Source organism: Sebastes fasciatus, chromosome 21 (assembly GCF_043250625.1).
Source record: "Sebastes fasciatus isolate fSebFas1 chromosome 21, fSebFas1.pri, whole genome shotgun sequence".
In the NCBI taxonomy this organism is placed as follows: Eukaryota; Metazoa; Chordata; class Actinopteri; order Perciformes; family Sebastidae; genus Sebastes; species Sebastes fasciatus.
Genome location: NC_133815.1, coordinates 14392747 through 14412765, shown reverse-complemented (window position 1 = coordinate 14412765; position 20019 = coordinate 14392747). Strand labels below are relative to the sequence as shown.

At 40.5% G+C, this 20019-nt stretch overlaps 1 protein-coding gene across 7 annotated transcripts in view; it reads right to left on the bottom strand.

Moving 5' to 3' along the window:
* The window catches only part of mllt10 (MLLT10 histone lysine methyltransferase DOT1L cofactor), a 56556-nt gene that overhangs the window by 25794 nt on the left and 10743 nt on the right, over nucleotides 1–20019 (bottom strand). For 4 of the 7 annotated variants that reach the window (XM_074622617.1, XM_074622616.1, XM_074622620.1 and 1 more), the window contains 6 exons: nucleotides 17315–17424; nucleotides 17102–17205; nucleotides 16123–16216; nucleotides 2529–2627; nucleotides 1928–2270; nucleotides 976–1194 (listed from right to left, as the gene is read on the bottom strand). In XM_074622617.1, the coding sequence (XP_074478718.1) occupies nucleotides 976–1194; nucleotides 1928–2270; nucleotides 2529–2627; nucleotides 16123–16216; nucleotides 17102–17205; nucleotides 17315–17424 (969 nt within the window). Of the gene's footprint in view, nucleotides 1–975; nucleotides 1195–1927; nucleotides 2271–2528; nucleotides 2628–12129; nucleotides 12220–16122; nucleotides 16217–17101; nucleotides 17206–17314; nucleotides 17425–20019 lie in introns of all 7 variants that reach the window. The other 3 variants (XM_074622615.1, XM_074622614.1, XM_074622618.1) reach the window with 1 other exon arrangement.

Below are 20019 nucleotides of genomic sequence, written 5' to 3'. Positions count from 1 at the left end.
TTTTTCACCATTTGACATTTTATAGACCAAACAACTAAATCGATTAATCGAGAAAATAATCAACATATTAATCAACAATGAAAATAATTAGTTTAAGCCCTAACCTACTGATTATTTGCTCAAGTAACATTCCTTAAAAAACTGTGGCATCGCTGTAATGATGAGACCAAAAATGTGACCATGAAAAAGGTAAAAACTAGGGCTGTTAAAGTTAACGCGATAATAACATGTTATCGCAAATTTGTTTTAAGGCCACTAATTTCTTTAACACATTAAGGCAACTTGCGATTTTTAGGTTGTAGCGGGCTCAGTTTTAAAGCTAGAGTGAAGATAGACTGGCATCATATAAAATTAAAAAACTTAAGGAATCCATTGGTACCAACCATGTCATACTAGCTTGTCGGGAAGGAGGTTAAATAACGCTCCAAACTTGCTGCTACATTTTGGCGAGGAAAAACTGGCATGGCCATTTTCAAAGGGGTCCCTTGACCTCTGTCCTCATGATATGAGGATGAAAATGGGTCACAAGCCATGAGTCCCCCTTTACAGACCTGCCCACCCTATGATAAACACATGCAGTTTGGGGCAAGTCATAGTCAAGTCAGCACACTGACACACTGACAGCTGTTGTTGCTTGTTGGGCTTTGCCATGATCTGAATTGAGCATATTTCTTTATGCTAAATGCTGTACCTGTGAGGGTTTCTGGACAATATTTGTCATGTTTTGTGTTGTTAATTGATTTCCAATAATAAATAAATACATACATTTGCATAAAGCAAGCTTATTTGTCCACTCCCATGTTGATAAGAGTATTAAATACTTGACAAATCTCCCTTTAAGGTACATTTTGAACAGATTAAAAATGTTTGATTCATTTGTGATTAGCTATTGACAATCATGCAATTAAATTAATATCGATTGACAGCCCTAATTTTAATAAAACTAAAGATGACCATTAGACGTAAATAAACTACCTGCAGAAGCCGTCGTGGCGGACATCAGAGAGCCGAAGAGTGTCGTAGTTCCCTCTGAAGCTCCGCCCTCCGAGCTGGGCTTCACAAGGCAGCTGCTGAAAGACGGCGGGGAGGAGAAGGTAGTCCCGCCCCCCGAACGCAACGATGGATCTGAGAAACTGAGGAAGTCTGAGGAGGAGGGGGCAGAGGGCGTCTTGCTGGCACTGGTCAACAGGAGGCCTGGGAGAAAGAAAAACAATGACAGCAATGAATGACAAGTAGCAGGAGAGACACGAAACAGAGGAAACAGACATTACAGCTGGAAAAGTTTTCATACCCCCCTTTCCATCATCATGGGAGGAGCAGAAGCAAGATAACTAAAATAAGAATGTTATCTGCTCTCCTGCTCTCTATCTGCTCCACAGTCAGCCCTCCCTCATCATGTAGTCCTCCCATGGAACAGAGGAAGCGCCTCGAGAGCACACAAATGGACGGATACTCAAAACACACACACCATTTTCTACTAGACACAAACAAACACACACACCTGACAAGGGCTTCAAGGTTCTGATAGTACAAAACAACGGGAGCTCAGTGTGAGCGCTGACTCCTTTCAGATCCTGACCACCCCACATGTTCTTTCTTTCTGTCTTTTCCCAGACAGGGCCCCCGATTACAGGAGCCAGAGGCCGGTCAAGACGAAACACTGTTATCATGGCCACACACAAAAACTCTGGTGTCTGGCCAAAATCCAGCCTATGACACAGCACACACACACAAACCGCATGAATCACACTCTTATTTGGGTTTTAATAGCATTGCTGTAATTGCAAATGTGCTGCACTTGCAGTTTTTTGGTGGGTGGGCAGGGCAGTAACACCGGATGATTTGTCAAGTGCGTTTCCATTTTTCTAACTGTGCAGGGTTAATTCCCAGTTGTGGGGAGAATTAACATACGGGACCATTAATTCACCTTGGTGGAAAGGCCCAGTGGAAGCAGAGGCAGATGTGGAGGAGGTTGCCATGGTTACCACGGCGGAGGCGAGGGGTTTCCCTGAGGAGGTGAGAGACTTGCGGCCACCCCTCTGTCCCACAGTGTGGGTCGCGCCGCTGTTCTTCTTGTTCTTCGCCTCGGACGCCACCTTCCCGGCATCGGGGGCCAAGCTGTCTTTGGGACCGCCGCCGGAGAGGGCGGACGACACTTCTTGGAAGTTGGCGGTCGTGAAGCGGGCGGTGCCGTCGTCTAGCCGCTTCTGCGAGGAGGCCGGCAGAGAGGCGGCTCCTCCTCCTCCCGCTGCGCTAGTGCTGTTGTAGGTCTGGAGGGAGAAGATGAAAAGGGAGGGAAAGGGAGGACAGGAACCATGAGAAATGCCGGAACAAGGAGAGAAAATTATCAAAACAATGCCGGTTGAGAGAGGGAGGACCAAAAATGGGAAGGTCAGCGGGAGTACAGGATATGTGAGGGACAGACAAGAAGAGCAACAAAAGGTAAATCAAGGTGAAGAACAAAAAAACACCCCTGCTGTAATATTCAACTAGCCTAGTCAAGAGAGCGAGGAGTGGAGGAGTGTCACCTTGTCTGGGACCATGATGTTAGGAAGGACGAGGGAGGGCGACATGTCCATGGAGATCTTCTTGTGTCTCGGTTTGTGCCTGTCCCGCTCCTTGTGTTTCTGAGCATGGCGAAAAAGAAAAAAGAAAAGGAGAAACAGATGGGTGAAGCTGTTAAAGACATGATACAGAGAGGAGAGAAATAAAGACAGACAGAGAAAAACAGACCTCCTACAACCCTTATTTTATATCCCTCTGCATTTAGGAACATTTGGAAAAATACTCAAGTGTTACTCGCAAGTGTTCTGTAGAAGATTATAGACAAAGAGATGGCAAAAATAAAACAAAAAAAGGTGTGCGTTATTAGGATATAAGCACAAAAGAGGAAGAGTGTGTGTGTGTGTGTGTGTGTGTGTGTGTGTGTGTGTGTGTGTGTGTGTGTGTGTGTGTGTGTGTGTGTGTGTGTGTGTGTGTGTGTGTGTGTCTGATAGAAAGAAGAGAGCATTACATTTCAAAGGCTCGGTCTGAGATGAAAGCTAAGAGATCTACAAACACAAAGAGAGTGATGGAAGAGTGATAAAGAATGGGGCAGGAGAAAAACAGGAATTCAGCGCGCTCAAGTTTAGAGCAGAGTGTGTCTAAGTGCCTCTCGCCGCGCACAAGGTCTCGTCGTTTCATCCAATCATATCCTCCTCCTTGGACCATCACAGCTCAATTTACACCCTTGCTATCACACACACGCGTGCACCGCCGCCACCCTCCTCTCGCACCCCCGAGGTGGCGACTGGGTGCCAGCGCATTTACACCTCGCATGCGCGCCCCGCACCCTGACACCTCTCTGCGCAGGCATACAAGCAAGACAGGTGCATGTACGCTCACACACACACTTTTACATGGACACTCACATGCATGCACACGCACTCTTGAAGATCGGCGGTGAAAATATGCAGCGATCCTGAGAGACGACATGGGACTCAACATGCTTGTGATGCTCAGTGTCATGACAACTCTGAAACACCAGAAAACGCCCCTCCCCCACTTCTTCTTCTTCTCACCCCAGGGTGACTGCACGGAGGCTGGTGACAGTTTAGCCAGACTTCCTCTATGAGTGGCGGTTAACAGACATCGCCAGCCAAATCAGGAGATAGCAGCTCCACTGTGACCTAATGCCAACGCTCTGGGGTTAGGAGACAAAATGCTGCAGAGTTCTGTTAGTGATTATAACATGGAACTTTTGCCTTTCTGTTTTCTGTAGCTATAAAGTTGTTAAAATCATCTTATTCTACTGCCTTACAGTATCATATATATTCTGCAACAGTCAACATTGAGTGAAATATTGACTCGTGTTTTTTTACGGTTGCACCATTCCTCTCTGCATCTGCAGATATTCTAGATGTTTATACGGGTGTAAATCACAAGTTTCATCCCGATACGACATTGTATCGATTTTTTGGACAATGATACGATATTTGCTGAAATCACAAAGTCTGTGGCCTGCGATCAATACGAGACGATATCATATGCCCATTTAACACATCAGTTACATTTATATTAGGGCTGTCAATCGATTAGTAGCACATTTTTTATCTGTCCACAATGTACCTTAAGAGGAGATTTGTCAAGGATTTAATACTCTTATCAACATGGGAGTGGACAAATATGCTTGCTTTATGCAAATGTATGTATATATTTATTATTGGAAATCAATTAACAACACAAAACATTGACAAATATTGTCCAGAAACCCTCACAGGTACTGCATTTAGCATACAACAATATGCTCAAATCATAACATGGCAAACTGCAGCCCAACAGGCAACTACCACTATCAGTGTGTCAGTGTGCTGACTTGACTATGACTTGCCCCAAGCTGCTTGTGATTATCATAAAGTCGGCATGTCTGTAAAGTGGAGACTCGTGGGTACCAATAGAACCCATTTTCATTCACATACCTGGAGGTCAGAGGTCAAGGGACTCCTTTGAAAATGGCCAAGACAGTTTTTCCTTGCCAAAATGTAGCGCAAGTTTGGAGCGTTATTTAGCCTCCTTCCTTCTTTCTAGCTGAGTCGGCTACAACCTCCGAAAGATCGATTGCGTTAATGCATTAATTGTGTTAGCGCATTAACTTTGACAGCCCTACTATATATCAACTCACAAAAAACAACTAAAATACGATTTGACCATTTGTATTATTACTGGGCTCTTTCAGATATTTAAATAAAAACTATACACTGATCAGCCATAACATTAGGACAGCACCCTGACCAATCTGCGGCTACGCAGCCCCATACGCAACAAACTGCGATGCACTGTGTCTTCTGACACCTTTCTATCGGAACCAGCATTAACTTTTTCAGCAATTTGAGCTACAGTAGCTTCTCTATTGGATCTGACAACAAGGGCCAGCCTTCTCTCCCCACGTGCATCAATGAGCCTGTTGCCGGTTTTCCTTCCTTGGAACACTTTTGGTAGGTCCTGACCACTGCAGACCGGGAACATCCCACAAGAGCTGCAGTTTTGGAGATGCTCTAACCCAGTTGTCTAGCCATCACAATTTGTCCCTTGTCAAAGTTGCTCACATCCTTACACTTGCCCATTTTTTCTGCTTCCAACACAAAGTTCAAAATGTTCACTTGCTGTCTAATATATCCCAACCACTGCCCGGTGCCATTGTAACGAGATAATCAATGTTATTCACGTCACCTGTCAGTGGTGTTAATGTTATGGCTGATCGGTGTATGTTCTTTTTAATAAAAAGAATAAATATAAAGTGTGATTTTTTTTAAATATAGGTCTATCTTAAAGATGATGATGATATGTAACGATATTTTCACTTTGCATCGATGATATTTGGCCGTTGATCATTGAATTGATATATCGATCCAGATCGATGCATCGTTGCACCCCTAATGTTTTGTGCATCATTTTATACACATTTTCCGAGAAAAGCTGACATATTTTCGTATCTTTGGAAACGTTCAGATCCCCCACTAGAAAATAAAATAATTTCTGGGAGTCTAAATGATGTTTGGCTGCACAGCATGATTTTGCGATGACTGACCTACTGGTGAGTCGCTGTTTGTTTTTTTAACCCCCGGTGATTCATTTCAACTAATCAAGGAACTGTTTAGTCTATAAAATGTCAGAAAACACAGCACAGCACAGCACAGCACAGGGTGGCGTCTTTAAATTGTTTGCTTTGTCAGACCAACAGTCGACAACCCAAAGATAATCAATCAACAGTGATATAACACAGAAAAAAACAGTAAATTCTCACATTTAAGAGGCTAAAATGTTTTCCCCTTTTTGCTAAATAAATTAGTTACACTATTGTCAAAACTTTATTTTTTTTATTTTCTGTAGGGCTGTCCCTGAAGTGTTTGGAACTACTTTAAACGATAGTGCCTACTTTGCAAATTGGCTACAGAAAGCGGAGAACCAAAGACAAACATGGGACAAAGTGAGACGGTTAACTTAAACAGCATCTACTGCAACAAAAAGGAGATGATCCTGGAGAGAAAAGGAGAGTGAGAGAGAGAGAGAGAGAGAGACAGAGAGGTAAATTCTTTGGGATTCCCTTGTTGTTTTTCATTAACATTCCAGAGGAAGGTGTTGATGGACAGAGGCTGAGCTGAGAGGGTCGGATAACACACACACACACAGACAGAAGGACCCGAAGCACTGGGCGTGGGAAACATAACACACACACAATGTAACCCTGACACACCCTTATCAATCAGGTCAATTGATTATACAGGCAGAGACAAAGCCTTTCAGCGTGTCCTTTCCCCTCTTTCTCCGCTGCTGACCATTAGCAGCCTGATCATTTGACATGTCCGAGTGGTCTTTGAGACTGTGTGGGGTAAATATGAGCGGTGGCAGCGGAGAATGAGAGCCGCCGTGTCTATTTATCAACAAACCCCCCGAGCAATGAGCTATGAGCTATGAGCAACACAACGGTGGGCTGAAATCCTCTCCGTCTATGTCGAACGCTGGTCACGGGGGTCTGAACTGGGAAAGTCACTTTTCAGGAGACAAACACTATCCCTTAAAACGGCCTCTTTACAGTTCCTAAAATATGTGCCTGGAAATGTCTTTACTCTCTTAGTACGCATGTTCATTTTTGCAGTTGGTCACTAAAACTAAATGCATTACATTAGAGCTGTAACTATCTATTGATTGATCATTTATTTGTCAATAATATGAGAGCACAAGTTGAACACCACACATAAATATCTCCCAGACCCCCAGTTGATTGTTTTAACAAACCAACAGTTCAAAATCCCAAAATATTCATCTCTATATATAGGGATATATATATATAACCCTAACCCTAACCCGTATAATCAAATAAAAACAAAGAAAAGCTGCAAATTCTCACATTTGAGAGACTAAAACCATAAAATGTTTTTGCATATTTGCTTGATAAATTACTTCAAAAATAATAAATTATCAAAACTATAGTTAAATTATTTTTTGTTAATTGACTACTGAATTAATTGTTTAATCACTACATCATTGACGATAATCGTGATATTTAAAACATTAAATATTGATATCATGTTAATAATACACATATGATAAAATGGTGTAAATAGTCTAGCGCCTCTTGAATGGTTCAGACTTTCTCTCCACCTCCCTATACTCATATTTTGAGTGTAATTCATTTGCCAAAAAAGAGACAAACTGCACAATAAACAAAGTTAAAGATGAATTTGACTGACAGCATTATTATTATTTTTTTCCTAATTTTCTATAGAAATCATAATATCCTTATTAAGGCTGTCAAAGTTAACACGATAATAACGCGTTCTCGCAAATTTGTTTTAAGGCCACTAATTTCTTTAACACATTAACGCAATTTGTGATTTTTAGGTTGTAGCTGGCTCAGTTTTAAAGCTACAGTGAAGATCCTGGTATCATATGAATCTAGAAAACCTAAAAAAAACACGTCATACTAGCTTGTCGTGAAGGAGTCTAAATAACATTCCAAACTTAGGCTAAATTTTGGTGTTTTCAAAGGGGTCCCTTGACCTCTGACCTCCAGTTATGTGAATGAAAATGGGTCTTATGGGTACCCACGAGTCTCCCTTTTACAGACATGCCCACTTTATGATAATCACATGCAGTTTGGGTCAAGTCATAGTCAAGTCAGTACACTGAGACACTGACAGCTGTTGTTGCCTGTTGGGCTGCAGTTTGCCATGTTATGATTTGAGCATATTTTTTTATGCTAAATGCAGTACCTGTGAGGGTTTCTGGACAATATTTATAATTGTTTTGAGTTGTTAATTAATTTCAAGTAATAAATATATACACACATTTGCATAAAGCAAGAAAGTTTGCCCACTCCCATTTTGATAAGAGTATTAAATTCCTGACAAATCTCCCTTTAAGGTACATTTTTAACCGATAAAAAAATTATTAATTTAATTAATCACGAGATTAATCACGATTAATTATTTTAATCGATTGACAGCCCTAACCCTTACAGAGAAATTCTTTAGGCTAGTGAAAATCTGATATTCTGAGCCCTAGTGTTCATGCTTGTGGTACTTTACCTTGCTGTAATGTTCATAGACAAGAAAATTCATTAGCGAGGTTATGTAAGAAATAAAGAGCCTATAAAATTATGCAAGAAAAGAGAATTGCCTTTTAATTTGATGCAACATACATCCTAAATGCTTCGCAAGTTAACACAATGGCCTCAGGAGGAAGATGAGAGTGTGCAGACACACAGGGGAGGAGGGCTGAGGAGAGGCGAGGGAAGACAGGAGGGGGAAACGGAGGAACAGGAAGTAAGGGGGGAAATAATCCGCCCTGGCCTAGCAGGAATTCCCCTGTGCAGTTTCCTGCAGGATTTCTGACCAGCCATTGTGTACGTATAGATGTGTGTGTGTGTGTGTGTGTGTGTGTGTGTGTGTGTGTGTGTGTGTGTGTGTGTGTGTGTGTGTGTTTCCTGCAGGCCTTTTCTAAGTGGCCAGTGTTGGGATCTTTTAGCCCCTGCTGTAGTTTGACTGCAGGGTCTAACATGAGGTGGGTATACATCTGAGCCTCCAAACCACATAACAAATGCATGAGTGGATGTGTGGACACACACACACACACACATCTGAGCCTACTGATCTCTGACCCTAGAATGTGTGTGTGTGAGTTTAAGTGAGAGAGAAGGGGGATACTCTAACTAATGCAAATAAGGCAGTATTAACAAAAGCCAGGGCAGAGGGACTGGATAATATGCAGACAAATACACACACACACACACACACACACACTAATGCTGAAGCTGGTATTGTTTGACACAATGACTAAGTAGACAGATAAAACGTCACACAACATGCTAAACGCTCAATTTAGATTCCGCTAATTACTTTATGGTTGAACACAATGAAACATCTATTGTCTTGTTTCATGCTTTTTCTATCAAAAACAATTAACTATAAACTGAAAATAAAGATGGAAAAGGGAACTCAAAGCATCAAAGTATTTCTGGTAACGGCATCTCTACTGCTGAGCCGTCTGCACAAACACAGGGTTAAAAATAAATGCAACATCTCTTCAGAACATGAGCATTTCATTCAGTGGAGATGGAACAATTATTTGTAAAGCCGTGACAAAAACAAGCTTGGTTGAGGAGCTGACTTCCTCTGATTTTTAGAGTGGTGGAGCCGGCTGCAGGGCCAAGAGACACTTGCAAAAATGCATCCGATCATTCTTACTTCTTCAATCATAAAAACACTAATATAACAAAATGTCATAGTGCATCTTCAGAAAAAAACACACCATTTATTATAACTGAATTACTTTTATACTCAGAATAATAAAGACTTACTATAAGTGAGTGAGCTGATTTGAAAGATCGATATCAGCTATATGCAGCCCTGGCAAATTTCCATTATTGGTACATTATATCTGCCCTCTATATCAGTTGTTATACTGATGTGTTATAAATAGGGCTGTCAAAGTATACGGGATAATAACACATTAATGCAAATTCAGTTTTAAAGCTGGAGTGGAGGTACTGATATCATATGAAACTATAAAAACTAAGGAATCCATCGGTACCAACCATGTTGTACTACCTTGTTGCGAAGGAGGTTAAATAACGCTCCAAACTTAGGCTAAATTTTGGCGAGGAAAAATTGGTATGGTCATTTTCATAGGGGTTCCTTGACCTCTGACCTCAAGATTGGTGTATGCAAATGGGTTATATGGGTACCCACGAGTCTCCCCATTAAAGACATACCCACTTTATGATAATCACATGCAGTTTGGGGCAAGTCATTGTCAAGTCAGCACACTGACACACTGACAGCTGTTGTTGCCTGTTGGTGCCTGTGATTTGATTATATTTTTTATGCTAAATACAGTACCTGTGAGGGTTTCTGGACAATATTTGTCATTGTTTTGTGTTGTTAATTGATGTCCAATAATAAATATATACATACATTTGCATATAGCAAGCATGTTATCCACTACCATGTTGATAAGAGTATGAAATACTTGACAAATCTCCCTTTAAGGTACATTTTGAACAGATAAAAATGTGCAATTAATCATGCAATTAATCACAATTAAATATTTTAATCCACTGACAGCCCTAGTTAGAAACTGACTTCACCCAAAACTTGTCGCAGCAAGACATCTGTATAAAACAGGCGGCTAACAAGCTTGTAGAGTATATTTTTCATAATTAGAAAGCTGCAGCAGCCACTTGTAATACTTACATTTTTGCTCAGAGCTTTTATTTGTGATGTTTTCACAGTTGGTTTATATTGTTGATACAGGCAATTTCTTCCTAATGCAGATTTAAAGCATCCCCTTTCTAAATTGAATTGGTTTTGCGAACACACTTAGTATGCACTGTGCAGCTGCACTATGTAGAACAGCATAAATATCAGGGACATATGGAGAGCATTTTTAGATGACTGAGCAATTTGATTGAGACGTCATCTGATGCATTTTATTCTTGTCAGATGAAATTTATGTTGTGATTCACAAGTAATAAGTGTCTGTTTCATATTTTGAGGTGGTCTGGACCAAGTTTCCCATGGCTAAAATATTCTCACAAACGCACTTACAAAAGCTCTGGCTCAAATGTCTGAGTATGTTAAGTACTTGTTTTATCTAATGAGCGTCCTTTGTTTGCTGCAATGCACTTTGCGGAGAACCTGTCAAGCTTTAAGTGCTTGATAAATTTCACACACCAACACCAACTTCAATATCAGGATTCCTATAAACTTTTCCCAGTGATTGCTCCTCAAGAAGGGAGCGAGGATGGATGCATTTTCAAAGTGCTGTCCACAAGGGGCACATTGTTGGAGAGTTGGGTGGAGAGAATCAATGACACTGAGCAGAAAACTCTCTTAACAGCTCAACTGTAAAGGGACAGTCACGTGTTTGCTATGCTGGGTTGAATATCCCTACCAACCTATCATACACTAATACTGGCCTGCAAAAGTTGGAGATGGAGTATCAACCATCAGAAATGGTGCTTTTTGAGAATGATACAACCGCAGGCGAACAGGGAAAAATCCAGCTTGTCGTCTGTTCTGACAAGGGATCGGTAAACATGACAAAAAAAAAGAAAAGAAAAGTGGAACAAATGACTTGACACCTCCTGTAAATTCAGATTTTTCGCAGCCTGTGATTACATGTTCTGCTAACAGCTGTGACTGATTAAGTCACACTAATGTATTAGAGGCTGCGATCACTGGTGGGTGTAGGTGGGCTGCAGTCATGCTAGCAGCTAAAAACCAATACAAATGCAACTGCTGCTGGGTCTATAAAATACAATTTCAGCGCTCACTTGGACATCAAATTAAAAAGGACTTCTATGAGTTTAAAGGGATTATTTGGTAAAACTCAAGGACACATTGGTGCATTTTTAAGTGTGAGACATTTTTACACTCCCAACAGTCAAAACATAGTATGCTCATATCTATAGTATTGTTTTTTTTCCACAGGAAAACATTAATTAAAAATGTAAATAAAGATACCAAATGAATTACTTTCAAGGCCACCCATCCTTTTAAAATGTAACTGTCAACATGTAATATGTAAGAGATAATGTGCAACGAGACAGTCATTGTTGTGAAATATACCCCAACAACGAAACAGAGGGTCTTGCATCACCCTGAAGGGGTTTATTTCACAACAATGACTCACTAACTGTATACTATCCCTTTTATTACACGGCTACTTACTTAAGAAATCTATAATTTCACCCAAAAATGGTCCTCCTGTGTCCGAGATCAGAACTGCGTCCATAGCAGCAGTCTGTTATACATTGCAACGGTCTGCTATATAGAAATAACAGACTGTAGATTGACCAATCAGAATTGAGTGTCCAACAAAGCCGAGCTAGTTATTTGGCCTTTAATTCAAACAAAAATATGCCTTCTGAGACTCCGCTTGTCATAAATAATGTTCTGCCAATATATTCAAAGACTGTCTCCATAAATGTTCATTATAGAGCCATTATAAGAACCACTGAAAAGTATTATTGATCAGCACTTTCACTGCGTATCTGCCTGTCCCTCCACAGTGTGAGCATGTAGCAGCGAGGGCGTATGTTTCATGGTTTGGAGGCATAGAGAGGTTAAGATCTGAGGGCTGTCTTACCTTCTTGTCCGTGTCTGGGGGTCTATCCATACACAGAGAGGAAGAGTCACTTAAGCTTTGAGACATACTAGTGCGGCCCCTGCTCCTTCGCTAAAAAAAGGTAAAGAGGAACTCCAAGTTACTGGATGAATCCAAAGAAAATGAGTCTAACATTAGACAAAAAAAAACTCTAAGATATTAAAAAAATTAACAAAACTTAAACTAAAAAAGGCTGACTGAACTCAAAATTCAAAAACAGTGAAAAAACATCACAAGCATTAAAGTGGTGGTTATAGGAGTGAGCTAAAAAATGCATGGTGGCAGTAGGTATTTAAACAAAAATACATTACAGCTCCACTGTAGAAAAGGCCATTCCTTCTTTAATTGATCAAATGTAACCATTAGAAAAAGTAATTCTAGTGTAGAACAACCGTCAATAAAAAAACAATCAGGACTGAAGGCAACACAAGCATAAGTTGTGTTTTATTGTTGTTTTAAAACCTCTTTGCCAAATCTCAGATCTAAAGAGGCATCATGGGACACTTTCGAGGGGTCTTGGTTATCGATCTCAGTCCGAGTCAGCTTGCTCTTGCTCATAGTATCCGTTGCCATGGTGATAAACAACTACATCCTCAAATTACAGCCAAATTACCTCCAGGCATAGATCAAGGCTTGTGTTTACCCAGTCTCTATTCAAAAGCACAGATCTATGACCAGAGACTGTGTTTTTCGTTTTGGCATTTCATGTAAAACTGACACTCCGAGGCAACCTGGTGCACCATGGGATACATCCTCCTCGTCTGGCCTCCCATACAGCTCATTGTCTGAGTCACATGGCAGTCTCTTCCCTTTAAAAAGTCTAAATCTGGATTTACATACTGACATACTGTACAACACGTACAAAGGAGTTCATCAATTACTATTCCTACTGAAGAACACTAGATTATCATTCAACCTTACAGGACCTAAAAAATAAAAATACTTTGTGTAAACTTGCCAAAAAAGGGAGCAGAATTTACTTGTATCACTCTCTTTATTTTCTTTGCACCTTTTTCAGGGATAGATGTTCAGCTTTGTTACATTTTCAATTTAATGAATATAACTTAACGGTACTGTAAACATGTTTTTACTGCTAAAGACCAGTTGCTTTGGTAGTTGTGACAGAAAGTAATGCAACAATTTTGCTAATCACTGTCACAGAAGATGTTTGAAACCAAATACACATGCTGAAAATAAAACAATTTTACTGTATCAATATAGATATTTTCCAAAGTACGTGTCTCTAGAAGTGTATGATTCAACTTTTTCCCATGGTCTAGTGTTAAAAAAAGTTAACAAAACTCACAATAAATCGTAATATCAAATCGCACTACTTGTAGAATCTCAATACTTAAAAATCTCGCAATACATATCGAATCAGCACCAAAGTATCGCATCGGGAGACAGGTGTATCGTCCCAGCCCTAAAATGCCCCAGTGTAGATGACTGGAAAGGAAAGCCAACGCGTCAAAGAGTGTATTTACACTCCTTAGAAATAAGGAAAAATTATTCACACAGTATTAATAAAATCAACGACAAACAAGGATAATCTAAGTTTGATATTAGATTCGGTGTCCAGTCGAATACCATATGTTGCTAACACGCCGTAAACATCCATCAAGTGGCATTTTATGAAACCCACTCTGCTAACAACATTGCTTTCCTCATCATTGATTCCCTCTCGTACAGTCCTGTCATCCATACAATCCCGGCTTAATGACATTATGCCCCAGCATCCAAAGCCATTCATACACGATCAATATAACAGCATGAGCCCTTCCATCAGCATTTGTTAACATTGCAAAATGTCATCTGTGTGTGTGTAGACACTATAAAGCCTGCCCTGTCTTTCCATCCTCCCACTGTTCCACAAATCATGATAGTTAAGTCACGCTCCTGTTTTTCATATTTGCGTGACGCAGGGTGTGTACATGCATACATGTGTATACCTTGCGATAGGTTGTTAACTATCGGAGAGGCGGAACAAAATCTGGGACGCAACAGGACGTCTCTACAGTGAATGTGTGCCCTGAAAACACATTTCCTCTGCATATCCAGTTGGATGTGTGTGTTGATATGCCTATCCTTTTCATTCTTCTCTTATCTGATTGAATTCTGCTTGACAATGGGCCAGCTAGCCACCTATCAGGTTTGCATTATGCTGGTTGCATAGTCAGAGTAAGGCTAACAGACTGCAAAAGATAAGGGAGCGATCATGGACAAGAAACCAGCAATCTGCCATTTAGGAGTGAATGCAAATTGTTTGTCAAAAGAGACAAAAGAGACTGTTTTTCTGTCTTCTCTAGGTTAATATTGATGCTATTATACATCATATTCATTGTATACCTATACCATAGAAAATGAGTAGAAATAGCTTCTCTAACAGCGCTAAACTTGCACTGCAACTTTTTATTGAAACCATGTGTCTAATTTAAGAGTAGCAGCACAAAAGCCACTGTTGACCAAATAATAAAAGCTAACTGACAGGACAGGTCTGTTGGAAATAAATCACTGAAATGTTAATTTCCAAAGAATTTGAAATACATAAATAATGATTAAGCCAGAGTGTTTGACCTTACAGTGAAAACCAGGCTCAAAAGGACTCTATCCACCTGCAAACCAAACCCGCTGTGCCCACTCTGGGCTTAGCACCAATACACAAGGGAGTGGAGGGGACCACTGTTAGAGAGATTAGAGGCATCAGGAAGGGAGGAGGAATAAGAGTAGATGGAAAAGGGGTAGATGGAGGGTAAAGGACAGGTGGAAGAGAGGCAAGCAGTGGGGGATGGATTCATTGGTCCAGTGAGAGAGGGAGCATATGGGGGAGAAAGATAGATGGAGGGAAAAGGGGGGCAGAAGCCAACAGAGACCGGAAGCTGACTGCAGGAGGGAGATGGCTAAGCAGGAAAAAAAAAAGAGTACGACAGCGGAGGAGAGGTTGGACAAAAGACAGAGGAAGGAAAAAAGGCCAGTATAGTAGGAGAAGGACAGAGATGAGAAGGGCTAGGGGAGGTAGAGACACAATAAAAAGAAGAGGTGATGGTGGGTCATCTCTCAGTGGCAGCAGAGAAATGAGAACTCATTCACAAGATGAAAGGTATTTCTCACTGTGTTACAGTTAAACCAATAGGTGTGTGTGTTACGTCTACATGGTCTATCCATGCTGGTAGATAGTGGAACAAAAAAACACATCATTCAAATTGTTAACAGACACGCTCATGTGCAACACCGTGACCCTCAATATACACACCAGTCAGAGGGGTTTCATACTTTAACGAAACAAAACTGAGATCAATGCTCAGTTATGAAAAGGAAAGACAGTGAGTCCAATACAAGCCAATGAGTGAGACTTGGCATGTAGCGTGAACAAATGTCAACTACGTTTATACATATTTACAAAAACACAAGCTTTCTCCTCAGTTAATTAGTACAGTTAATAATTAAATCATCTTAAACTTAATAGCAAATCAAAATACATAGAAAATCTAATTTGTCCTCACATGCCTGATCGCTTGAAATTTGCAGCGAACCTCGTCACTTTCAAGAGAGCTACCAAATCCTGGCTAATTCAGCAACCAACCTGTACTCATGTCTAGCTTTTAAATGTAATTTTTTAATGTGTGATATATTGTCTCTCAATGTATCCTGTCAAAACCTTTTTTTTTTACCTCACTGTTCCACTCTCCTAGCTTCATAAAAGCCCTTCTAGGGACTGGTGTTATAAATTAGCTCTTAAACACTATGATACCTTGCATCGGATAGCTGTTTTCAGTTTGTCTAAATATTTTGTATCTGTCCCTACCAAATAAACCATAAATATAAATACAACATGCAGAAATAGGTTATGGCTACAAAAAACATTCAGTTGAGAAGAATGACATAGTGATGTGTGGAGTTGTGGTTATTTTAAAGTATCATAGTATCAAAAAGACATACCATCTGTAGAATATAACTAAAATATGAGAGTACACTTACCAATTTGCTGTGGTGGTATTTGCAATATCCACAGTACTTGACATTGTCTGCGTCCGATCCTTGTTCCTCACATAACAACCCCGCAAACTGGGCACTGTGGCAGAGAGTAAGGGAAATTAAAAAGATGTAAAAAAACAGAGGAGAGAAAAGTTTTCAACATTTATGTGTAACATTGTAACACAATAAGTACCATAACACCAACAAGTGATGAAAACGAAACAACAGTCGTGTTTCCATTCAATTGTCAAGCAAACTTTTGAAATTACGCTAAAAATGAAATGTGAATTAGGCATGTTTTCATCAACTGGTTTGGAGCGAATAAATGGAGCGTAGTTTGGTCCGAAGTTGGCGCTCTAGGCTACGCGTGGCTGTAATCCGCCAGTTAACAGTAGAAGAAAAATGGAGAGAGGTTTTCAGGAATTTGTTTAATTTGGGCAAGTTTTAATTGTTCTTTCAGGTCAGCTAGTATAGGCCAGGTTTCATGTTGTCCAGAGACAAAGACAAGCATTTGCACGTTATAGGAATAACCGAGAAGACGCCGACAGCGGAAACAGCTGATCAGTCATGTGAGTTAAATGTTCGCTATGCTTAAATGTATTCGGCAAAGGCATTTCCATAATCCATTTAGCACATCAACTCTTTTTCGACACTGGCAAAAAAAAAAAAACTCAAGCGAGCTTAAAAACTCTTTTTTCGCAATCGAGTAAGTTTTTCTAAAATTTTGCCATTTCCATACAGCTTTTCTAACTTCCAAATATGCATAAAAACATGAATGGAAACACAGCGAATGTGATCTGAACACGAGGAAGCAGAAATAGAAGTGGCACAAGAAACCACTCTAAACCAGGCTGTGTTGTCATTACGGTTTGGATTACATAGTATATGAGATCTACAATCTTTACTTGAGTTCAAGCAAAGAAGTGAAGAAACAATCTCCTCCTTTGTCTAGTGAGGTCAATGTGCTGTGAACGGGTCTCACCATGTGACATGGAACGCCTGCCTGCAGCCATGTTTGTTGCAGGTCATGCAGGCTCCAGAAGCTGCTTTGCTCTCTCTGCCCTGGTCCTCACAAATATAACATGTCTACACACACACACAAACACACAGTAAAGAGAACCATTATATTTTAACTGACTCATAATTACATTTTACATGCGATTTCGTGACATGTCTAAATGTATAGTTTTGTTACCTTGTTGTAGCGATCATGTGGCACAGACTGGAGTACGATTGGCTCCATAGTTGAGACATTGGCGAACTCCACTTCAGGTATGTAAAGGGCACAAACTACATGGGCCCAGCCTGCAAAGACACACAGAAAACATCAACCTCTGCACAGATATGACAGCAAAGGGTAGTTTGTAGCAACATCTGTGAAGGTCTTGAATAGGAATAAGAGTGCACAGAATGGATACTTATAATCCATTTGTTTCATTTGTTGGTAGCAAGTTGCAAAGGACTGATAAACGGAAGAATACAATACTGCTCCCATACATCACCCACAGGATTTTATCAGCTGGGAAAAACAAAACAAAAACAGCCTTTTTCCTGCACATTCTTTAGAGTTGTAACTCATGGCACACACCCTAAAACATGTGAAGTCCCTGCACTCAATGCATAACTGACGTTGCTACACTTCTGTGTTTGGTCTGGTAGATTTGTGTTGGTGGGAACACTGCTGTTTGAACTCTGGTGTGCATCAAACAACCGAACCAAGACAGACGATGAATGCCTCTTCTCACCCATCATGTTGCACTATATGATACATCATGGCGCACTATATGATACATCATGGCTATACTGTTTATGCACAGTGTAATTAAAGTCCATAAAGTCCAGTACAGTTTTGATGAATGCTCTCATGTCCAGATATTTCCTTCTGAGCTCTTTGTAACCATTAGTGAAGATAAAATAAAGCCTTCAGACTCAGTAAAGCGCAGCACAACTAAAAAAAAAAGTCCTTATTTGTGTTCCTAATCACTCCACGAAACTTTGCAACTTTTGGTTTGTGGTCAATGTGAACCCAAAATGAACCGGACCAAAAGGCCATGATGGATAACACTTCTTTGGCCCAAACCAAGAGAACCAAACACAATCTAAATGTGCTCTCTAAATTGCAGTTTTGGGTACTTTCACATATTAAACATAAATTAAACTTGAGTTCAACTTTGAAATGCTGAGTCGTAAATGTTTTAATTTGCAACTTGGTAGTTAATCTATCCAAGCAGCCGTTTATTGGGCCCTAACACACACAGCTGCCTGTCAGTGAAGACAAACTGGGGGCGGTGGAATGACAGTGGGGCATGGTGGAGTGGCAGCAGAATTGACGACCAGCCGAGGAGGAGCAGAAGGCGGTCAACGGGAGGTCAAATGGAGGTGGGAGTCTCCTGCCACGCTGGAGGTGTCTGTTTTTCCCCGTAGCGGAAACAAAAACAGGCTTAAACTTACAGTTGAACCCCTGACCTGCCTTTGACCTGGTGAGCGGGACAGGGGGAGGAGGGCAGAGGGCGGGACAGGGGAGAGGCAGCGGGTGTGAAATGGGGGGCATGTTGTTGTTTTGAAGTCCCTCCAAGAATCTGGAAGAGGCCTATAAAACAGGACTATAAAAAGTGGCACAGCCTTCCTCCTCAAACTAAGCATTCACGCTTTTACCCCCCGAAAACTCAACAAAGCATCCCTTTACAAACATGCCTCACTCCAAGACGTCCAATGTGTTGAGACAATGAGCTTAAATTTAGCTGATGTTATGATTTGAAATAAACAAAAAAGAGGCAAAATGCCGTCAGTTCATGATAATGGCTTCTGTGGTAAACCACGATAAAACAATAACACTGAAACCAGTAAAAAAAAACAAGACTAACTGCATGTTGTTCTCACTGTAGCAGGTAATGAACAGCATGGACAGTGAAACCACATCAGTATAATCAAAAATATGCTCAAGAGTGACAGCTCTAATTTGCTATGCTGCCACATATCTAGAGCTGCAACGACTGATCAATTAGTTGTCAACTATTTTTAAAATAATCCCCAACTATTTTGATAATCGATTCATCGGTTTGAGTCATTTTTTTAAAGAAAAAAAAGTCACAATTCTCTGATTCCAGCTTCTTAAATGTGAATATTTTCTGGTTTCTTTACTCCTGTATGACAGTAAACTGAATATCTTTGAGTTGTGGACCAAGACATTTGCGGACGTCATCTTGGGTTTTAGGAACCTTTTTTTGGGGGGACGTTTTTCACCATTTTATAGACCAAATAACTAATTGATTAATCAAGAACATGAAGGAGAGATTGGTCGACAATTAAAATAATAGTTAGATGCAGCCCTACACATATCTAATATTTCTTAGCACCCACTTGTAAGAAGTGAACTTGTTGCTGATTTTCAAGTGTACCTATTTCCATCAAACCACCTTAAATGGTTGTGGCAGATTATGTTTGAAACCTTTTAGTGTGCAAATTCTTTCAACATCTTTAAACTCTTTACTGGGTATATCTGCAACTAAATAAGACAACAAAGAGGCCAGACGTAGCAGCTGTAAACTTAACTTCTGTCTCGCTCTATGCCTTCTCTTTCTTCTCTGCCTGCTATATGTTACGATGCTAGATCAAATACCCATTTCAGACTAATCCCATTGCCCTGCTTTATTACTGTCCCACCTGAAATAACAGCAACTACCACACAGATCAACAAGTGAAGAGGAACTGACAAGAGCGGCGAAACGGACGGTAGGGGAACGAGACGGTGAGAGAAAAATGGGGAGGAAAAAAAGAGAGGGAGAGAGGGGTCATGGGAAGGGTAAAATAAAAGAGAAAGTAGTAAAACGGTGTGTGTTAGTGTTGTCCTGATGCCTCCCTGCAGGCCTGGACACAATCCCACAGCTGTGCCTCTCTCTC